General features: G+C 40.9%; 1 protein-coding gene and 1 pseudogene across 1 annotated transcript in view; both read left to right on the top strand.

Annotated features, from left to right (window-relative positions):
• The window catches only part of SPPL3 (signal peptide peptidase like 3), a 71,508-nt gene that overhangs the window by 30,626 nt on the left and 20,664 nt on the right, over positions 1-20,218 (top strand). The window contains exons 2-3 of the mRNA XM_037052273.1: positions 2,350-2,427; positions 12,257-12,345. Of these exons, the coding sequence (XP_036908168.1) occupies positions 2,350-2,427; positions 12,257-12,345 (167 nt within the window). The remainder of the gene's footprint in view (positions 1-2,349; positions 2,428-12,256; positions 12,346-20,218) is intronic.
• On the top strand, positions 10,465-11,472 carry LOC118991189 (60S ribosomal protein L6-like; annotated as a pseudogene).

The raw sequence follows: 20,218 nt of genomic DNA, 5'->3' as shown, positions 1-20,218 counted from the left end.
GGGTATGTTTTCACTGATTTTACAGAGAGAGAAAGTAGGGAAAGGGGAGTGTGAGAGGGAAACACAGATGATCAGCTGCTCCCCCCCCCCAATCCATGCCCTGACCAGGGAAGCAGACCCACAGCCTTCTGGTGTATGGTCGACCCTCCAACTTAACTGAGCGACCTGCCAGGGCCCAGGGTTTTTTTTAATTGAGAATATGTTTCTTCTAAACAGAGGTCACTTGTTTTTAGATTTTAGAAAGATATGTGCAAAGACTATGTCAAAGCAAAAAATATGTAAATTGATTGGATCGATTTTCCTAATGCACGAAATACATTGTCCGAAGTATCTCTTGGTGGATAAGCCCTGTCTACATCATCCACACACTTTCCTTTATTCATCTACTGATAAGCTTTATTTTTAAAAAATTTTAGTTGAATTTATTGAGGTGACATTGGTTAATAAAATTATACAGGTTTCACATGTGCAACTCTGCAATACATAATCTGTGTATTGCATTGTGGGTTCACCACCCAAAGTCAAGTCTCTCTTCATCATTTCACCATCTCAAAGACTTTGCTGTGAAAAAAGGTTTTGCTTTTTCAACCTTTTTATTATGTAAGTTTTCAAAATAAAAAAGAACATAATGAACTCCCATGCACCTGTGTTTCCAGCTTCAAGACTTACAAGCAACTGTGCCTTTTTAGTGTGTTTATCTCTCTCACCCCTTCCCCTCCCTCCAGGAATATTTTAAAGCAAACCTTAAATCGTATCACTTCACCCATAGTAGTCCAGTTATATGTCTCTCATAACTAAAGATAAAAAGACACTATAGACCAAAATAACTTACCATGACATTTTATTATGTATCCTGGTTTTTAGACAGATAAAGGGAAATGTGTCCTCCACATTCATTATTCTTTCCCGCTTCACTGGGGTCATTTCCAGTCAGCATACAGAAAAGGGGTCTAGTGTCTCCTGTGTTTAAAAAGTGTAGAACCTCCCTTCTCCTCATTTCCCTCCAGCGGCCATTCTCTTCCCTACACTTTTCAGACATCTATCTCCATTTCCTTAACTTGAACCTCTCAGCCGGTGCCAGTCGGACTCCCTTCTCCATCACTAAGACTGTTTTTGCTAAGGGTACCTGTGACTTCCCATTAAATAAATTCAGTAGACACTAGTTCTCATCATACTTGACCTCTCAGCAGTCTTCAAAACAGGTGACCTCCAACTGTCTCAACACCTGAAACCTAGTTTTTAACTTGCTCCAGCCATCCGCCAGCTGTTCTGCAGAAACCTGGGATTCCTCTCCTACCTCCCATAGACAGCCCCCAAGTCTTATTTAATTCATTGTCTCTCTCATTCATCTGCCTCCCTAAGGAAAGCACCCCCCGCCCCCCCCAATTTTGGGTTAGGATCTACCTAATATATTTTCTAGTAGTACCTTGTAATTGCCTCTCTCTCCTTTGTAACATTTTCGCACTTACAGTCACTTGCTTATGTTAATTTTTTGTTTTTTTAATTTCTTAGAATGAGATTTTATTATTTGTTTAGGAGAGACGTTTCAGGCAGGGGCCAAGACAGCCTTGTTTGTTGCTCTACCCCCAGTGGCTAGCAGGGTGTCCGTCTGGCACAGAGGCATCGTCAGACATTTGCTGAAATGAACAACAGTCTATTTAGGAAAACCCCTAACAAACGATAATGGGCAGTGAGTTCTGACAGTCAGGCCATGGAAGGGAGCTAAGGAATTGGCGGTAGGATTGAGAGAATTGGGGGAGTGAGGGGTGTGGGGGTTGGTGTGGAGGTTGCAGGTCTGGCTGTTAAATGTGGGATGTAGGAGAAGGGCTGTCAAGAACACAGGAGATTTTGGCTTTGACAACTGAGGGAATCATGATACCATTCCTTGAAAAGACCAGGTATGAAGAAAGGAAGACCAATGACTTTAGTGTCAGACGTGCTGGCTTTGAAGAACTTCCTGTGGGACCCTGAGGTGGAGAGAACCAGTAGGCCATTACAGGAAGGAAATGGAATTCAGGAGAGAGAGAGGTTTTACAGCATCACCGAGTAAAACCAGTGAAATGCTATTGGTCATTCAGGTGTAAACTGATAAAAGTTTGGTCACTTTTTATCATTAGTACAGAATTGGTAGATACTGGGTATGGTTGCTACAAGTGTGTATTGTATGTTGTAGAGAAATGGTATCATTCAACATCCTGTGAGTGTTAACTAACAAACATTTTCATTGTTACTCTGTTAATGCTAACTTATGCCTTTTTCATATTAAAAATGAAATAAAACAGTGGGGTTTGTGGATCTTTATGAGGACTTGCTGCTATGGGATTGACTTTTTTTCTTTTATTTCTCTAGGGCCTATTCCCTGGTGGATTCCAGTCAAGTGTCTACATTTCTGATTTCCATTCTGCTGATAGTCTACGGTAGTTTCAGGTAAGATGCTCCCACAGCGGGACTAGCGTCAGTGGAGGTGTTCGTGAAAGCGTTAGCACCCAAACGTAAATGGTTAAACTGGAGTAATTCTGGTACTTAGTCTTTAGAGGCTGCTGTTAAAACACTTGGTTTTGGTTATATGACTTTGGCAATTTTTATTTATTTATTTTTAGAGAAAGGGGAAGGGAGAGAGAGAGAAACATGGATGTGTGAGAAATGCATAGATCGGTTGCCTTTCACGCCCCCAGCCCAGGTGTGTGCCTTGACTGGGAATCGATGCTGAGCTCAGTCCACTGAACCACACCAGCCAGGGTGACTTTGGGATTTTAATGCAAACATGCGTTGCCTACATTCTGGTTCTGAAAATAATGACTCTCAGGTGCACTCATTAGGAAGGTTAAGGGGAGGCTCCTTGACAATGACTCTGCACAGTGTTAAGGAGCACAGTGTTTTTCATAATACGGAGGCATTGACGTAGGTTGAGCCATATGAAGTAGCTCAGTTTTTTTTTTGACGTATAGAAATAGTTTATGGTTCAACTTATTAGAATTATGGACATTAGCATTTACCAAGTATTTTCTCTGTTGAGCTTGGGAATGCTGAGACTGGATCCTCTTGAAATCCTTGTCCTAGCAGGCAGCCACAGCAGTCGGGAGCTAGGCACTTCCCACCCACCCCCCTTTTCACTATCCTTTCTTGAGAGAAACTTTAGTGATTGTATAACTCAAATAGTTTTGTGGCTGATGCATTTAAAAATGGCCACATGAGAAATTTTAAATTGAGAACTTGAAAGAGAGTGATGGTGATAAATGGTGTAAGGACTTTGAACTATCGGGCATTATAGCTGGATCATAATGGGTACTTAGCAGAATCACAGGCTTTATCTCAACACTGATTAGAACAAGTGCAGTACTGCTGGTAATTCCAGCGTCAGCTGGTAAAAGTTTTAATCACTGAGACTTGTATTGAGAGCCCTAGGTTCACAATGACTCTTAGGAAGTAATAATCAAGTCAGAGCCACTTAGAACCTTATCACATAATCTTGATATTTTGTATTCCCATCTTTTGGACAAGTTTCTAATTTCTTCTCTTTGTATATATACTGCATCAACATTTCAAAAGACTTGGTAATTTTATTTATTAATTTTTTCAATCCTTTCCCAGTGATACGTTTATCGATTTAAAAGAGGGAAGGGAGGGAAGGAAGGAGAAAGAAAGTGAGAGAAAGAAATATTGATCAGTTGCCTCCTGTATGTACCCTGACTGGGGAATCAAACTAGCAACCCAGGTGTGAGCCCTGACCAGAATGGAACCCACAACCTTTTGGTGTATGGGATGATGCTCCAACCACCTGAGCCACACCCAATCAGGGCAGGACTTGGTAACTTTAAAAAATCTTTAGATTCACAACTCTAATACTACAGTAAATATTCATTTAATGCCATTAACGGGTTCTGTGACTTTAAGTGAAATGACTTAATGAAGTATAACGAAGCTAGTTTTATTGTAGGCTAAGAGTTAAGTCCCTACAGCATCTCACCCACATTAAAACTAAATGACATTATTTGTACTTTCATTAGTACATGTGTGTGACCTTTTGTTTGGTGTGTACTTGCATGCTGCATACATTTTCACAGTTTAGATTGTTTATATTCTGATTATTTTCACCTAACAAAAACATTTTCCACAATCATTGATACACTGATTTTTAGTAATTTGATATTTCTTTGTGTTACTATCTTATTCCACTCCTGTTGGACATGTGGGTTGCTAAGGTGACCATCTTTTTACGTGTTCTTTTGCATTTGGTTGAATTATATAAGTTAAATATCCAAAACTGGAAAGACTTTAGAGAGTATAAGCTGGCTGTTACTGGATGTTGTCATACTGTTTTACAGGTAGGTTATACCGACCTAGGATGATGCCGGTTTTAAACAAAATTTTATGCTGTAAGTGTACCAAAGAATTATATTAATGGAAAAAAGGGTTTGCTGGTGAACTTCCTTATTTTACAAATGAGGAAACTGAAGTTCAACAAGATGTGGTAACTGGGTAAAGATTACACACCTCATTTGTAATGAGGTCTGGATTGGAACCCGGTGGTTAGGGCCTTAGTCCAGTACCTTATGTCTTCTGTACTTCAGTAATGTATTTTCTGCAAAAAAGGAAATCATAGTGCCTTTAATTATACATTGAAGTTGCCCTCATTGAATACATTTGTGTTTCCTCTTCTTCTGTTTTCTGATGAAAAAGATTATATTAAAATTGTGGTATTTTAAAAATGCATATACGAAGAACTCACCAGTGAAGCCATCTAAAGTCTGGGAATATTTTTTTTATTAAACTTATTTTTAGAGAGAGAGGAGGAAGAAAGAGAGGGAGAGAAACATCCGTCAGTTATCCCTTACATGCCCCCAACTGGGGACCTGGCCTGCAGCCCAGGCATGTGCCCTGACTGGGAATCGCTCCAGCGAGCTTTCCGTCCGCAGGCCGGTGCTCAGTCCACTGAGCCACACCAGCCAGGGCTGGGAAGACTTTGTGTTGTTGTTTTTTCCTGCTTCGTGTACTACTGGGTTTTACTACTGGGTACTCCTGGTTTCACTGATTTTTCTTTCTGTTTTGTGTTTTTGAATTGCACTCATCTTTATTATTTCCTTTCTTCTGCTTGCTTTGAGTTAGTTTGTGCCTCTTTTTCCAGCTCCTTAAGGTAGAAGCTCAAGTTAATGGATTTGAAACTTGTCTTCTTTTTAAACATAGGCATTTAAAGCAGCAGATTTTCCTCCTAAGTACTGCTTTATCTGCATTCCACAAATTTTATATTTTAATTTCACTCAGTTCAAGATACTTTCTAAATTATCTAGTGATTTTTTTCTTTTGACACACTAGTTTTTTATAAGTGTGTTGCTTAATTTCTTAATATTTGAAGGTATTTCAAATTTCTCTGTTGTTGAAAGGAATTTCAACAACCTAATTCAATTTCATTGTGGTCAGATGCATACCTTTTATGATTTCAGTCCTTTGGAATTTGTTGAGACCTGTTTTATGGCCTAGCATACAGTCCATCCTGGAGAATGTTCATGTGCAGTTGGAAAAATCAGCCTTCCACAGAGAGTTGAGAGCAGGGGTGGCATAGTCTGGTTTGTGTTGTAGAAAGAGCATTCTGGGTTCCCACGGGAGTTCACTTTTTGGGTCAGAGGGAAAGTGCAGTAGGGAAACCTGGGAGAGACTTGCCTGCTGTGGGCGAGAAATGATGACGGCTTTGGCTCGGCTGTCAGCGGTGGAATGAGGTATTGGCAGACTTAGGACGAGGTTGTTGATGGAACGGACATAAGAGTGTGTATGAGCGAGAAGAGTCACGGATGACTCTCAAGTTTTATGGCCCGACCTAGATCCAAAAGCGGTGCCGTTTTTGAGCTAGAAAGCTCCGTAAGAGAAGTAGATCATAAAATACCAGATAAAAGATTTGTGAAGTGGTCGGTCTACTTATTTCCCACTGGGCCTTCCCATTTCAAGTACAGAAGGGGAAACTATATCGAGTAAAACTAGGTTCTAAAAACCAAACAAATCCTTGAATTAGGAGCCCTTATGTTTGCCATCCCTTAGCTGAGCTTTCCTAGACATCCTGCATTACTTGAAGCTGACACCTGTCTCCCCTTGATCTTCCCAGCTGCTCAGAGAAACATAGCACTATTACTCATCTTAGCAGTAAGTTCCCAAAGAGTTTGACAGACCTACAGGAAAGCATTGAAAGAGGGAGAGAACAGTCACTGGGAGGAAAAGTGAAAGGCTTAAAAGGGGGCTTTTTTTGATGGGACCCAGGAATTATAATATGAGGCTGGTCTAAAATTTCTCAGGCAGCTTATAGGCAAGGCACGCTCTTGAGTTGGGGCAGGGGAAGATGGAGTAATAGAAACTGGATTTACCACCCCAGCTGAAACAAGGATTTGCAAGACACTGGTCATCAGACAAAAAAGGACAGTGACCCTGAGAAATGACAAACAGTTCAAGTTGTCTTAAGATGGTCCCCAGCCCCTCTGCCCAAGTCCACCCTCTTTTCTTTCCCTTCTTTCTTATCCTTAACCGAGAATATTTGTAATTGCTTTTTGAGAGAGAGGTAGGGGAAGACACAAATGTCGATGCTAGAGAGAAGCGTCGATTGGTTGCTTCTGTGCTTGGACTAGGGATCAAACTGGCCACCTAGGTATATGCCCTGACTGAAAATCAGACCTGCAACCTTTCTGTCACGGGATGACCCTCCAGCCAACTGAGCCACACTGACCAGGGCCCCAAGTCCACTTTATAGTAACAGAAAATAGAATAGTGGTGAACAAAGGCTGATGCGCAGGAGTAAAGGGGAGGTACACACTTTCAGTTATAAGAGCAGTAAGTTCTGGAGACCTAAAGTACAGCATAGTGACTGTAGTTGTTAATAATGTATTGTACACCTGATTTCACTAAGGCAACTATGAGAGGTATGGGTATGTAAATTAGTTTGGTTGTGGTAATCATTTCACTGTGTATACATATATGAAAACATGTTGTATACTTTAAATATACAGACACATTTGACTTAACTTTTGACTTTATGTCCTGATAAACCCATCGTAAGTTGAAAATATTGTAAGTCACAAATGAATTGAATACATCTAGCTACCAAATCTCATAGCTTACCTAGCCTGCCTAAAATGTGCTCAGAACTCTTACGTTAGTTTGCAGTTAGACAAAATGATCTAATACAGAGCCTGTTTTATACTAGGCATTGAATATCTCACGTAATTTATTGAATATTGTACTGGAAGTGAAAGCAGAATGTTTGTCTATGTGTACGCCATTCACATGCAGTTGAAAGTGTGGGCCTGAAGAACGGCTGAAGCCTTGAACTAAAACTCATGGCTGGTTGGCAGGGCTGTGACAGCCACAGGCTCAGCAATATCTGTCTTCTGATGCGGCTGGAGAGCAGCTGGTTCTTACTGAGTGTTTCCCTTTGCACCATTGTAAAGTCAGAAAATTGTAAGTTGAACCACCATAAAGTCAGAAATCATCTGTGTACACATTTTTTGTTGTCAAAAATAAACTTAAAACAAGCATTAAAAATTGTTTCTGGGTTGTGGTACAAGGAGAAGGATTGCCTAAGTCAAGGAGACAGAGTTGAGGGTCCGGAGAGACTGAGGCAGCTGGAATCAAATAGTCAGAATACGAAAGAGGTCTGCCTGCAGGCCCCTGGGCGGTTGTCAGTGCGGGTCAGTACATGCATGCCAGGAATGAGTTAAGACAGGAAAGATAAAGTAAGTATTAAAGGGGAAAGGACCTGTTTCCATCAGCCAGCACGAAAAAGTTTCTAATTCATGTGGCATTGGGGAAGGTGTTCAGAAAGGTCCTGCCTGCTTCAGTAGTAGAGAATAATTACCCGAGACTGAACACTGTTTCAGACCTGCCTAATAAATCATAAAAGCAAGGCTTGAACAAATTAAACTATTTCCAAATAACTTACAGCATCACAGAACAAAGCTCGGGAAGATTTATAGTATTATAAAAATATCACCCTGGCTGGTGTGCTAGTGGATTGAGTGCCAGCCCATGAACCTAAGGGTTGCACGGCACAGTCAGGGCACATGCCTGGGTTTCGGACCAGGTCCCCATCAAGGGGCGTGTGAGAGGCAACCACACACTGATGTTTCTCTCCCTGTCTTTCTCCCTCTCATCTTCTCTCTCTAGAAATAAATAAAATCTTTGTAAAAAATCAAGCAGCTAGTAGCAATATAAAAATACTTTTTAAACTTACTTTTTATTGATTTTAGAGAGAGGAAGGGGGCAGAAGAGGGAGAGAAAGAAACATTGCTTTGTTGTTGCACTTATTTATGCATTCATTCACTGATTCTTCTATGTGCCCTGACTCGGCATCAAGCCCACAACCTTGTCATATTGGGACGACACTCTAAACAACTGAGCTACCAGGCCAGGGCACATAAAAATACTGAGACAGAGTTAAACTCAAAATGTCTGGTAAACAAAGAGGAAGGAAAATGTAACCAGTGATGAGCACAATCAATCAAAACCAATCTAGAGTTGACACAGTTGTTAGAATTAGCAGAGAAGTCCATTAGAACAGATGGTGTAATTGTATTGCATATGTACAGAAAGGTAAGTAGATTTCTGGAGATGAAAATAATATCTGAGATTAAAACAACACACTGGATGGAATTATCAGGTAGACATTGCAGAAGAAAAGATCGATGAAGTTGAAGGCATAACAATAGAAACTGTACGAAATGAAATAAAGAGAAAAAGGTGTTAATGGAAGAGTATTCTTGAGCTATCAGACATCACACTGCAGCCTCCAGTGGCCTAATGCGTGGGTAACTGGAGTCGCTGAAAGGAGAAGAAAGGGAGGGACAGGAAAATACTTGAAGAAAGAGTGGCCAAAATTTTTTCACGCTTTAAAAGAAAACTATAACCCACAGATCTAAGAAGCTCTATGACCTCCAGGCACAAGAACCATGAAGGAAACTATACCAAGGCACTTAATAATCAGATTGCTCAAAACCAATGATAAAATTGAAAATCTAAAAAGCAGCCAGGGAAAGAAGGGGCAGGGGCCAGATATGTTCTGTACACAGGAACAAGGAGAAGGATGGACATCAGATTTCTCATTTGACCACAGTACAAGTGACAAGACAGTGGAACAGCAGCTTTACAGCACAGAAGGAAAAACTGTCAACGTAGCATTCCATAGCAAAAATACCTTCCAGACTTGACGACAAGGTACATGTGTATTCAGACACACAAAACCTGGCAGAATTCATCACCACCTGACTTGCAGTACAAGAAATGTCGAAGGACATGCGTGCTTCGAGCAGATTAAAAATGGTGTCAGTTGGAAGTCTGGAGCTGCACAAAGGAGTGAAGATCAAGAAATGGTATTACATTGATAAACAGAAAAGATTTTTTTCTTATTTAGTGCTGTTTAAAAATAATCATATAAACAAAAATTAAATTATGGAGTTCATATTGTAACAGGTAAAAATGCATGGCAATAGTAGTACAGAGGTTAAGAGAGAAAATAAATTTACTGTAAAGTTTTCGACTGTGAAGTAGTATACTGTACCTTGAAGGTGGACTGTGTGCGTTAAAAATGTAAGCTGTGAACTTTGTAATGATCAACTTGAAATTGAGTTATGACTAACAAGACAACAAAGAAGATAACAGATTCATAAAAAATTCTGTGTCTATATCAAAAAAGGCAGATAGATGGGAACCTCAAAAAATACACAACAAATAGCAACACAGTAGCATCAAACATAATTGCAGCAGTGATTTCATAAATGAAATGGGCCTAAACAGCCCCCAGTTAAAAGGTGGCAGTTTTCAGATTGAATTAAAAAGCAAGATTCAGCCCTGGTTGGTTGGAGGGTTTTCCCATACACCAAAAGGTTGCTGATTCAGTCCCCAGTCAGGGCATGAATGAGACGCAACTGGGTGATGTTTCTCTCTCTTTCTGCCCCCCCTTCTCCCAACCCAGAGCAATAAATATATCCCCAGGTGAGTTGTTGTTTTTTTCCTTAAGCAAGATCCAGTTACATACTATAGATATAAAGCCAGAAAAAAAGACTTAAAGTGAAAGATTGGGGAAAGATAACCACGCTTATACTCATGAAAAGAAAGCTGGAATGAGTGGCTGTATTAATCAGACAAAGCAACGTCCCGGGCCGGAAATACTGCACAGAGAAGGTTGTTTCATAACCATACAGGGGTCAGTCAAGGAACAAGGTACGGTAATCCCAAGTGTTTATGCATCTATTAAAAGATCTTCAAAATGCTTGAAACAAAAGCTGATAGAACTTCAAAGAGAAATAAATCCACAAATGTAGCTGAAGATTTTAGTTCCCCCCTCGCAATACAAATGAAAATCAGCAATGATAAAATAACGGCTTGAACAAATCCAAAGTCGCAAAGATTTGCCGCTGTTTTCATGTAAGAGTTTTATAGTTTTAGCTCTCAAATTATTTAAATTCAAATTAGTTAAAATTAAACAACGTAGAATTCAGTGCCTCAGTCGTATTCCCCCCCTTTTTGAGCGTTCATGTGGCTAATGTCTGCCACATTGGTCACTGCAGATACAGAGCGGTCCAGCATCGCAGGAAGGTCTTTTCACCATGTGGACTCCCACAAACCCCTCCTTCAGAGGAACATCAGAAATGCACCAAGGACTTGAACAGGTAGTTCACAAAGAGAAAAATAAATGGGTTCCTTCTCATCTTGCAAGATGACATGTGAAAAAACCGAGAAGCCGGATACTAAGGAGAAAAATCCTGAAGCCAAGAAGGCTGATGCTGGTGGCCAGGCTACGAAGGCTCACCTCAAGGCCAAGATGCCTAAGGAGGGGAAGCCCCACTGCAGCCGAAACCCTGTCCTCAGGAACTGGCAGGTATTCCTGAAGGGCCTCATGCGAGAGGAACTATTCCACAGCTAAATCCAGGATTGAAAAGAAAAAAACGTTCTTGCTACTGTTACAAAACCACCTGGGGGTTAAAACTCTGCAAAATGCCTACTCACTCTGCTACTGAAGACGTGCCTCAAAAGCTGCTGAGCTGTGGCAGGAAGCCCTTCAGTCAGCGCGTGGGGAACCCGGGCCAGCATCTCTCCAGGACCCTTCTCGTCCTCCCTGGTTTTCCCGAAGGAGCTGAACAGTGCCTTGCTGCTTGTGACTGACCTCAGTCCCTTAATCAAGTTCCTCCACGTAGATAGAACACATCAGAAATTTGTCATCGCCATCTCCACCAAAACTGGTATCAGTGGTGTGAAAGTCCCCAAGCATCTCACTGATGCTCACTTTAGCAGCAGCAGCTGCGCAAGCCCAGACGCCAGGAGGGGGAGATCTCGACACCGAGGAAGAGAAACACAAGATTACAGAACGGCGCAAGGGTGATCAGAAGGCCGTGGACTCGCAGATTCTGCCAACAATCAAAGCTGTTCCTCAGCTCCAGGGCTACTTCCACGCCATTTGCTCTCACAAATGGCCTCTGTCTTGACAAACTGGTGTTCTAAATTTCTTACAAAAAACCTAATTAACTGATTTGTTATGTAAATAATAGGCAAATTCATGTTCATAAAACTGTTCTGAGTGGAAGAATTCTAAATTGAAACAGCATTTTTAGCCCCCTAGCTTGACGATAACGACTTCCTTCGGGTCTTAACTCAGAAGTCACACCAGTGAGGCCTGCCCTGCCCACCCTATTTAAAATTTCAAACCTAATCTCCTCATTTCCTGCCTTCTTCCCTTAGCTCTTTCTATTAATAAACCATGTGTTTAACTTACTTTTCTTGTTTATTGTCAGTCTCCCTCTTTTTCAGTGGAAGGTCTGTTTGACTCACTGTTCAGCGCTTCTCCTGCACCTGGAACGGTCTAGATAGAGTGGAAGTGCAGATGGATGCTTGTTGTTGGACGAAGGCCAGCAAGGTGCAGGGAAACAGCGCGACTTGGTGCAGCCCCTCTGGAAGTAGTTGTGCAGTGTGTAATAGTCTCAAAATTGTGCTTGCCCTTTGACCCAGCGTTTCTCCTCCCAGGTATTTGTAACAGAAGGAAGTAACTAAGGATGTGCTGGAGGATTCAGCCACAGTGGAGTGCTTTTAAAACTCTCGAACACTGACATATTGGAGGGAATGTAGGTTGTTTTTGAAATGTGGCAAGAACTATTTTGCAGTTGTTCAAAAATGACCTGTTTCTCTCCTGATACCTTAGCATTTTTAAATATTGTTTTGTTACTGACTTTTCTAACTACCTTTTTTCTTAAGCAAAACTAAAACTTAACCTATACAATTTTTTCCACAGGTCCCTTAATATGGACTTTGAAAATCAAGATAAAGAGAAAGACAGTAGCAATTCTTCCGGGTCTTTCAATGGCAACAGCAGCAATAATAGTAAGGCACTTTATGTCATTTAACTTTCATACATGTAATCGTTACAATTTGACTCTTCCTATAACCGCAGTTAGTTCTCTGGGTTCACAATTTATGTGGTGTAACAGAATCTAATCTGTCTGGTATAATTTGTTAAATTCTTTGTTTTGAATCTGAACTACTGATTCCTTGTGTACTGCTTTTAACTCATGCCTTAAAAGCTGGCTACTGAGGGTTCTTTATCTTCTTAAAGATAAGCAAGATAGATTAGTATCTGCCAGTATTTATAACTTCATGTAAATACTTTGTCGAGGCTGATCATTTTCTATGTGTTGATCGTAAACTCACTCAGTGACTCTTAAAGATAACTGCTTGAAATATTTGCAAAACTAAGCACTGTATCTCTTCTGATATTTAGAATTTACAAGAACACGTCTGAAAAAACAAAAGTGTGCTTTATGGCGCATATTCCACAGCATTATTCATAATAGCCAAAAAGTAGAAGCAACTCAAAGACCCATAAGCTAGTGAACGAATAGACAGACACAGTCTGTCTGTATATGGAGTGCCGTTCAGCAGTAAAAAAAAATGAAGTACATGCTGTGACATGGATGAACCTTAAAATACTGTGTCAAGTAAAAGAAGGCAGACAGGAAAGAATACATGTTGAATGAATCCATTTATATGAAATTTCCAAAAAGGCAAATATATATGTGGAGAGAGGAGGTGAGTGGTTGCCTGGGCCTAGGGGTGGGAAGAGGAGTTAACTGTAAACTGGCATGAGGGAGTCTCTCTGAGTGATGGCTTCACACTTGGTAAATTTGCCACCAAAAAATTATTGAATTATCCTCTTAAAATGGGTGAATTTTATAAATTATACCTCGATGTAGTTATAAAAGATTGGTAATGCTTATTATAAAAAGAGAATTAAATTAGAAACAAGGAGAATTGCTTTGAATTAAGAGACAGAGATTGGAAACTTACCGTGCACGTGGCAGTCTGTTAGGTATGCTGAAAGGTGCAGAAGTGCAAGAGCTGGTTCCCAAGCTGTCACATGGCCTTGTGACCAAAATGCTTTCCAAGGTGTTCATAAGATGCTAAGGCAGACATTAAAAATACCACTTGCCATTCTATTCCTACAGGAGATACTATAACATGGCCTCAGAATCCTTCTGAACAGCATCTCCTATCAGTAAGCCAGAGTTAGCACTAGAGATGAAGTCATTTCGACATCCATGTGTAAAGAGTAAAGAGAAAGGCAAGTCAGGGTGAGCAGCAGAGGGTCAGGGAAAGGGACTTTGTTTCCTAGAGGAGGTTGAGTTTGACTTGAGACAGTGAACTTGGATTGGTGGAGAATTCCTCATTCCAAGTGGGAAGAATGTAGTAACAAACGCAGCGGGGAGAGCGAGTGTGACTTTTAGAGTTAGCATCCCCACTGAACAGGGAGGAAGTATTAGGGATCTGATGTAAAATGAGATAGAATGTCATGGAGGATCTTGGAAGTTAAATTGGTGACCATTTAATAATGTTTCATTTTCTCAAGTTACTATATTATCCCATCAGTGAAATTGTCCCTGCCCAGCTTTCACCCCGTTAAATGTGTTGTCTTCAGCAGTGTAAGTGGGCATGAAGAGTACAGTAAGTAGAATCAGTTAAATACGAGTTTTTTCTTAAACTTATGACATGGGCCCTTATATGAGGTAAAATACTATACCAGTGGATTACCAGCACCAGGTAAAACCCAGTGTCAAGATCTGATTCTCAGGTTAAATTATTGCATAGCAGTTTATCATCTATCAGCATTTTAAGCCAAATCACTTTATGCTTTTTAAAAATATATATTTTGTTTATTTATTTTTAGAGAGAAGGGAACAGAGGGAGAAAGAGAGGAAGAGAAACATCCATGTGAGAGAAACACATTGATCAGTTGCCTCTCACACATCCCCAACCAGGGACCTGGTCCGCAACCCAGGCCTGTGCCCTGACGGGGAATCAAACCTGCGACCTTTTGGTTTGCAGGATGAAGCTCAACCCACCGAGCCACACCAGTCAGGGCAAATCGCTTTGTATTTATACTCTTGAAACTCCTTTAAAAGTTCTGTGTTGTATAGCATGTACACAAATGATGTAGTTAAACCAGGTTATAAACCTGTTGTATAAATTGCATCACAGAAACCGAAGAGAAATACAAATAAGTACAGTTTTATCCTCAAATAATGGTTGAGTCAGTCCATGAAGTGGAAAGAAGTTACCTGGAACGTCACTTTTTAAATTTCTCATTCTTAATCAGTGTCTAAAGAATAGTTGTCCTGTGGGAGGGAGTGGGGAGGACTGGGTAGGTGGGCTGGGGTGGGAGTAAAAGACGGAAAACTGTATTTGAACAATTAAAAACAATAAATAAATAAAAATAGTAGTCCTATCTGGTGTGGATTGAACACTGGCCTGCGAATGGAGGGGGCACTAGTTTGATTCCCAGTCAGGGCACATGCCTGGGTTTTGGGCCAGGTCCCCGGTTGGGGGCAGGCAAGAGGCAACCGATCTATGTATCTCTCATACATTAGTGTTTCTCTCCCTCTCTTCCTCTCTTTTCCTCTAAAAATAAATAAATAAATTTAAAAAAGAGTAGTGTGTGATTATTTAAATGGTTATTTTCTAAAATCTCCCTCCTATGCTTGCTGAATTATCCTCAGCAAATATATTTCTTCAGTGCCTAATCTGGGCCACGGATACCAAAAAGATAAGCACAGATTAGGCTAGAATGCAGCTCACTCCCATATTATTAGGGTCAACATGACCAAAGGAAAAGGCCACCTTTGCAGAGAAGGTCAGTACTTGACTAGAAGGTCAGCAAGACTCCATTCCAGATTGAAGGGATGGCGTGGAAAAGGGGGTGCATTTATCAAAAAGCAAAGAAATAATAGCCTGAAAGATGGATAGAAATACAAGAGACTGTGTGGGTGCTAGCGTCTGAATCATGGCAGAACCATCCACCCACACCCATCCCGTCCGTGGAAAAATTGTCTTCCATGAAAACTGGTCCCTGGTGCCAAAAAGGTGACGGGGGGACCACTGCTTTGGAAGAAAGAGGGAAGTGTAGTGACTAGGAGGGACACAGAGGGTGCTAAAGAGATTGAAATTCTCGATGATCACATTGTAGGAATAGGGGGAAAGTTCTAAGAAAAGGGAGGTATGAATTTAGTGTTAAGATTTTGGCGAGAATGTTTTGACCTGATTGAAGGAGAAAGTGAGTAGGAGAGAGATCTCTTAAAGGTTGCAGTTGCCTGTTCCCACGATAGATAAGAATCAGGACATGAAACCGAGTGCACTACAGCCGTGCGCAGTGGCACATTGTTGAGTGAAAGAAGCCAGACAGAAACACAGTATTACATAATTTCATGTGTATAGTAAGTTTAAAAAACAGGCAAAATAAACGCGTATTAGTATTTAAAAGTACATACTCGGGTAGAAAACAAAGTAAAGCAAAGAAGAAAGTGTAATAAAAGGCGGGTGACCCTTTGGAGCAGGGTGTGGACCGGTACTGGTCCGGACTTGTCAGGGGCCCGCACAGCAGGAGGTGAGCTTGAAGGTAATGCGTCTGAATCATGGCAGAACCATCCACCCACACCCATCCCGTCCGTGGAAAAATTGTCTTCCATGAAAACTGGTCCCTGGTGCCAAAAAGGTGATGGGGGGACCACTGCTTTGGAAGAAAGAGGGAAGTGTAGTGACTAGGAGGGACACAGCAGAGACTTCTGAGGTTGGCAGGGTTCTGTTTCTGGACCTGGGAGGTGTTGGCTGTGTTCTGATTCTCTGCGCTCTGAACTTCCAGTTCAGGTACTTCTCCGCACGTGCGCTGTGTTTTCCAGTGGAAAGAGTTCAGACGGGGAGGGGCCCTCCCAGTCCTCTTCTCTCATCTTTCTCTAATTTCCATTTCATCACTACATCTGCCCCGAGAAGTCCACATATAGAGATTTTAACCCTGGCCTATCAATCCTTTGTTTAATTTGTATTAAGTGGTTTTGTTAAAGCCCCCCCACTCCCCATTACATAACATTCAGAAGTTCTTTACTGCGTTTCCCATATAATTTATTTGAACTACGAAGATTGATGGAGATACACAGTTGAAGTTCTCTTTATTAATAGAGATACAGTTTATACATCTTTATGTCCCCACCTAGATTCTAAACTTTGTAAAATTCCTCATGTTGCCTGCTGTATAATAGGTGTTGAGTCAAATAATACTTGGTTAAAAGCATGCTTCTCTCATGAGGGTACAAAATCAGTAAGTTTCTTAACAATTGTCAGCAACACTGGTGTGTTGCCCAATGTCTGTTTCATGGCCAGACACATGATTAGCCTGTAGTCATGTTCCATGAATGCTGAAAGTAATGTCTCTGTACATAATTTTTAATTGTTACGGTGCCTTCTCCTTATGTTGATTTTGGCTTTAAAGATCATGCAGCTGCACTTAAACTCTCCCAATTATGGCTGCTGTTTGCTTTGCTTTGCTTTTTTTTTTAAGTCACTGGATTTTGGCTAAAATTTCTGAGAAATAGTTCCTCCCCTTCAGGACCATTTTCCCCAGACCCTTCGGAAGTGCAGTGTGGAAGTTGTGTGCCTCAGTTTAGGTGGCATATTACAAGCAGCTAAAGGAGCCTAACGGGCCTGTGACATCACCATCTGGTGCGCTCTCTCCGGCACCCTTCTACAGAACTAACGGGAGCGGTGTGTAATGCCCCTGGCTTAAAACCTGTGCTTTGTAAAAACAAGTCTGTGCGATCTAGCTCGTATTCTGGAAGGGTTCTTTGTATTCCATTGTGCATTGTGGTTGCAGAATGAATCTCTTACATTTAGATTTATTATAAACAAATATAGTAATTAATCTGCAGAATGTGATGCTTTGCTTTACAGGAGAAGGGGGTGTACTTTAACATTTATAGATTTTTAAATGCTTTGTTTCTTACCATATTATAAAAATCATTCATTTAAAAATCATTATTTTCTGTTGTTAAAGGCCCCTGAAATTCTGTCGTTTCCTCTAGTTCTTCTTTGAACTGTCCTAGAACACTCAAAAACAAAGTCAGCCCTGATCGGTATAGCTCAGTTGGTTAGGTGTCATCCTGCAAAGAGAAAGGTCAACGGTTCAATTCCTGGTCAGAGCACATGCCTCAGTTGGGGCACATAAGGCATGTATGAGAGGCAACCGGTTGATGTTTTTCTCCCTCTCTTATTTCCCTGTCTCTCTCCTCTTCTTTCTAAAAATACATAGTCTTTAAAGAAAACTAAGAGAAATTGGGAGGTTTTATAGTTTTGTCTCATAACTGTCCATGGGACTCTTTAAGGTTCGAAACCTGCCCCTGTCCGTGATTTTTGGCCATGCTGAACGGGTTTCTCTGTGATTCAGGACAGACCTCGTCTCGATCATTTGTCTGTCTTGACCTGTTGATCTTTGCTCTTGGATTGAAATGCCCCATTCCTAAGTGAGTGACTCAGCTCATCCACCCAATCAATAAGAAGCAACTTTTGTTTTATAAAAATATTTAATATTTTATTTCACCAAAATTTCTAAATAGCTTCCTCAGGGACAGGTAAATTTAAATGCTGAAGAGCAAGTTTTAAATGTTTGTTGGTTCACGATTGCACAGCCTTTTTGTCTGGTTGTGTTCATCTTGGTTGCATATTTTATTCATAGCCTTCATTTAGTGGAGAGGCTTTTGCTACTAATATTTCTTTATAATAAAATACATTTATTAAGGTAAGTAATTGATAAGCTTCTGGAGGAGGCCAGCTCTGTAATACGTCATCTGTATACTGCACTGTGTGCTACCACACAGTCGGGTCTCCTTGGTCACCTTACCTGTGACCCATTCGCCCTCTTCCTCTCCCCACCCAATTCTTCCCTGCCGGTAAGCACCACACTGTTGTCAGTGTCCTGGAGTGTGTTGTTTTTGTTTGTTCACTTGTTGCTTTCTGTTTTATATCCCACATATGAGTAAAATCATATGGTTTTCATCTTCCTCTGACTTATTCACATAGCATACATAGTACTCTCAAGATCTATTCATGTTGTCACAAATAGCAGTGTTTAATCCTTTCTAATGGCTGTATGTTAGTGCCACATCTTTATCCATCCACCCCTCAGAGGACACCTGTTGTCTCCATGTCTTGGCTGTTGTGCATCGTGCTGCAAAAAACAGGGGTGCCTATATCTTTACAATAAATGTTTTCAAATTTTTCAGGCAGTTGCCCAGAAGAGGAATTGCTGGGTACTATGGTAGCTCCAGTCTTAATATTTTAAGGGACTCCATAAAGTTTTCTGCAGTGGCTGGAGCCATTTACATTCCCACCAGTGGTGTATGAGGGTTCCTTTCTCTCCACATCCTCGCCAGTATTTGTTATTTCTTGTTTTTTTTTAATTTTAAAGATTTTATTTACTTATTGTTTGACAAAGAGAAAGGGAGGGAGAAAAAGAGGGAGAGATACATCAATGTGTAGTTGCCTCTCCTGCACCCCTGCTGGGGACCCACCCCCCCAACCCAGGCATGTGCCCTGACTGGGAATTGAACCAGCAGTCCTTTGGTTTACGGGCTGGCACTCAGTCCACTGAGCCACACCAGCCAGGGCTGTTTCTTGTCTTATTGATAATAGGCATTTTAACAGGTGTGAGGTGGTAGGCATCTCATTGTGGTTTTGATTTGCAGTTCCCTTCTAGCTAGTGAAGTTGAGCATCTTTTCGTGTGTCTGTTGGCCATCTTTGTCCCCCTTGTAAAAAGTGTCTGTTCAGGCTGTCTGCCCATGTTTTAATCAGAGTTTGGTTTTTTACTTTTTTTGTTACTGAATTGTGTGAGTTCTTCATATAGTTTGGATATTTGCCCCTTATCATAGGTATCATTTGCAAATATCTTCTCCCATTCAGTTGGTTGCCTTTCTGTTGATGGCTTCTTTTGCTGTGCATAAATCTTCTGGCTTGATGTAGTTCCAGTCATTCATTTTTCGCTTTTATTTCCCTTGCCTTTGGGGTCAGGTTCACAAAACCTGAGGCCAAGCATAAGTTTAATGCCTGTGTTTTCTTCTTTGTATTTTGTTGTTTGGGGTCTTTTTTTTAGAGATTTTATTTATTTGTCTTTAGAGAGGAAGGGAAGGAGAGAAGGAGAGAAATATCAATGTATGGTTGCCTCTCGTGAGTCCCCTGCTGGGAACTGGCCTGCAACCCAGGCATGTGCCCTGACTGGGAATCGAATCTCGGTCGTGTGGTTCGCAGGCCCGCGCTCAATCCTCTGAGCTACACCAGCCAGGGCTCGTTTTTGGTCTTACAGTCAAGTATTTAATTAATTTTTAATTATTTTTTGTGTTACAGTGTCAACGGTCTAGTTTCTCTGTATCGCTTGTGACTTTCCAATTTTCCCAACACGATTTATTAAAGAAGCTGTTTGTTCTCCATTGTATATTTTTGGCCCATTTGTCAGATTTGTTGCCCATATATGTCTGGATTTATTTCTGGGCTCTCCATTCTATTCCATTGATGTGTGTGTCAAAAGACCCCAAACAACCAAAGCAATCCTGACAGTGGAGGGGGAAAAAACCCCAGAGGTATCATACGTACTTCCTGGCTTCAGATTATTTTATAAAGCTACAGTAATCAAAACAGTATGGTACTGGGGGAAAATAGACACAAATGGCTAATGAAAATTTCTTATTTAGTGCCTCTCACACACTTAATGATAACAGGGTTCATTGGAAGCAGATCACGCACAAGATAAAATTAGTGATTTCTTCATTCAGTGGTTATGTTTACCTTTTCCACCAAATATTATATTAATGATTCTCAACACTGGATGCAAAATAAAATTGTATGGAGAGTTTTTAGCTGGGCCTATTAATCCCCAGAGATTTC

The sequence above is a fragment of the Sturnira hondurensis genome, unplaced genomic scaffold (genome assembly GCF_014824575.4).
Source record: "Sturnira hondurensis isolate 20B ecotype Veracruz unplaced genomic scaffold, ASM1482457v3 Scaffold0007406, whole genome shotgun sequence".
Classification (NCBI taxonomy): Eukaryota; Metazoa; Chordata; class Mammalia; order Chiroptera; family Phyllostomidae; genus Sturnira; species Sturnira hondurensis.
The sequence above is the reverse complement of the archived record's forward strand: the minus strand, read 5'-3'. Positions and strand labels throughout refer to the sequence as shown.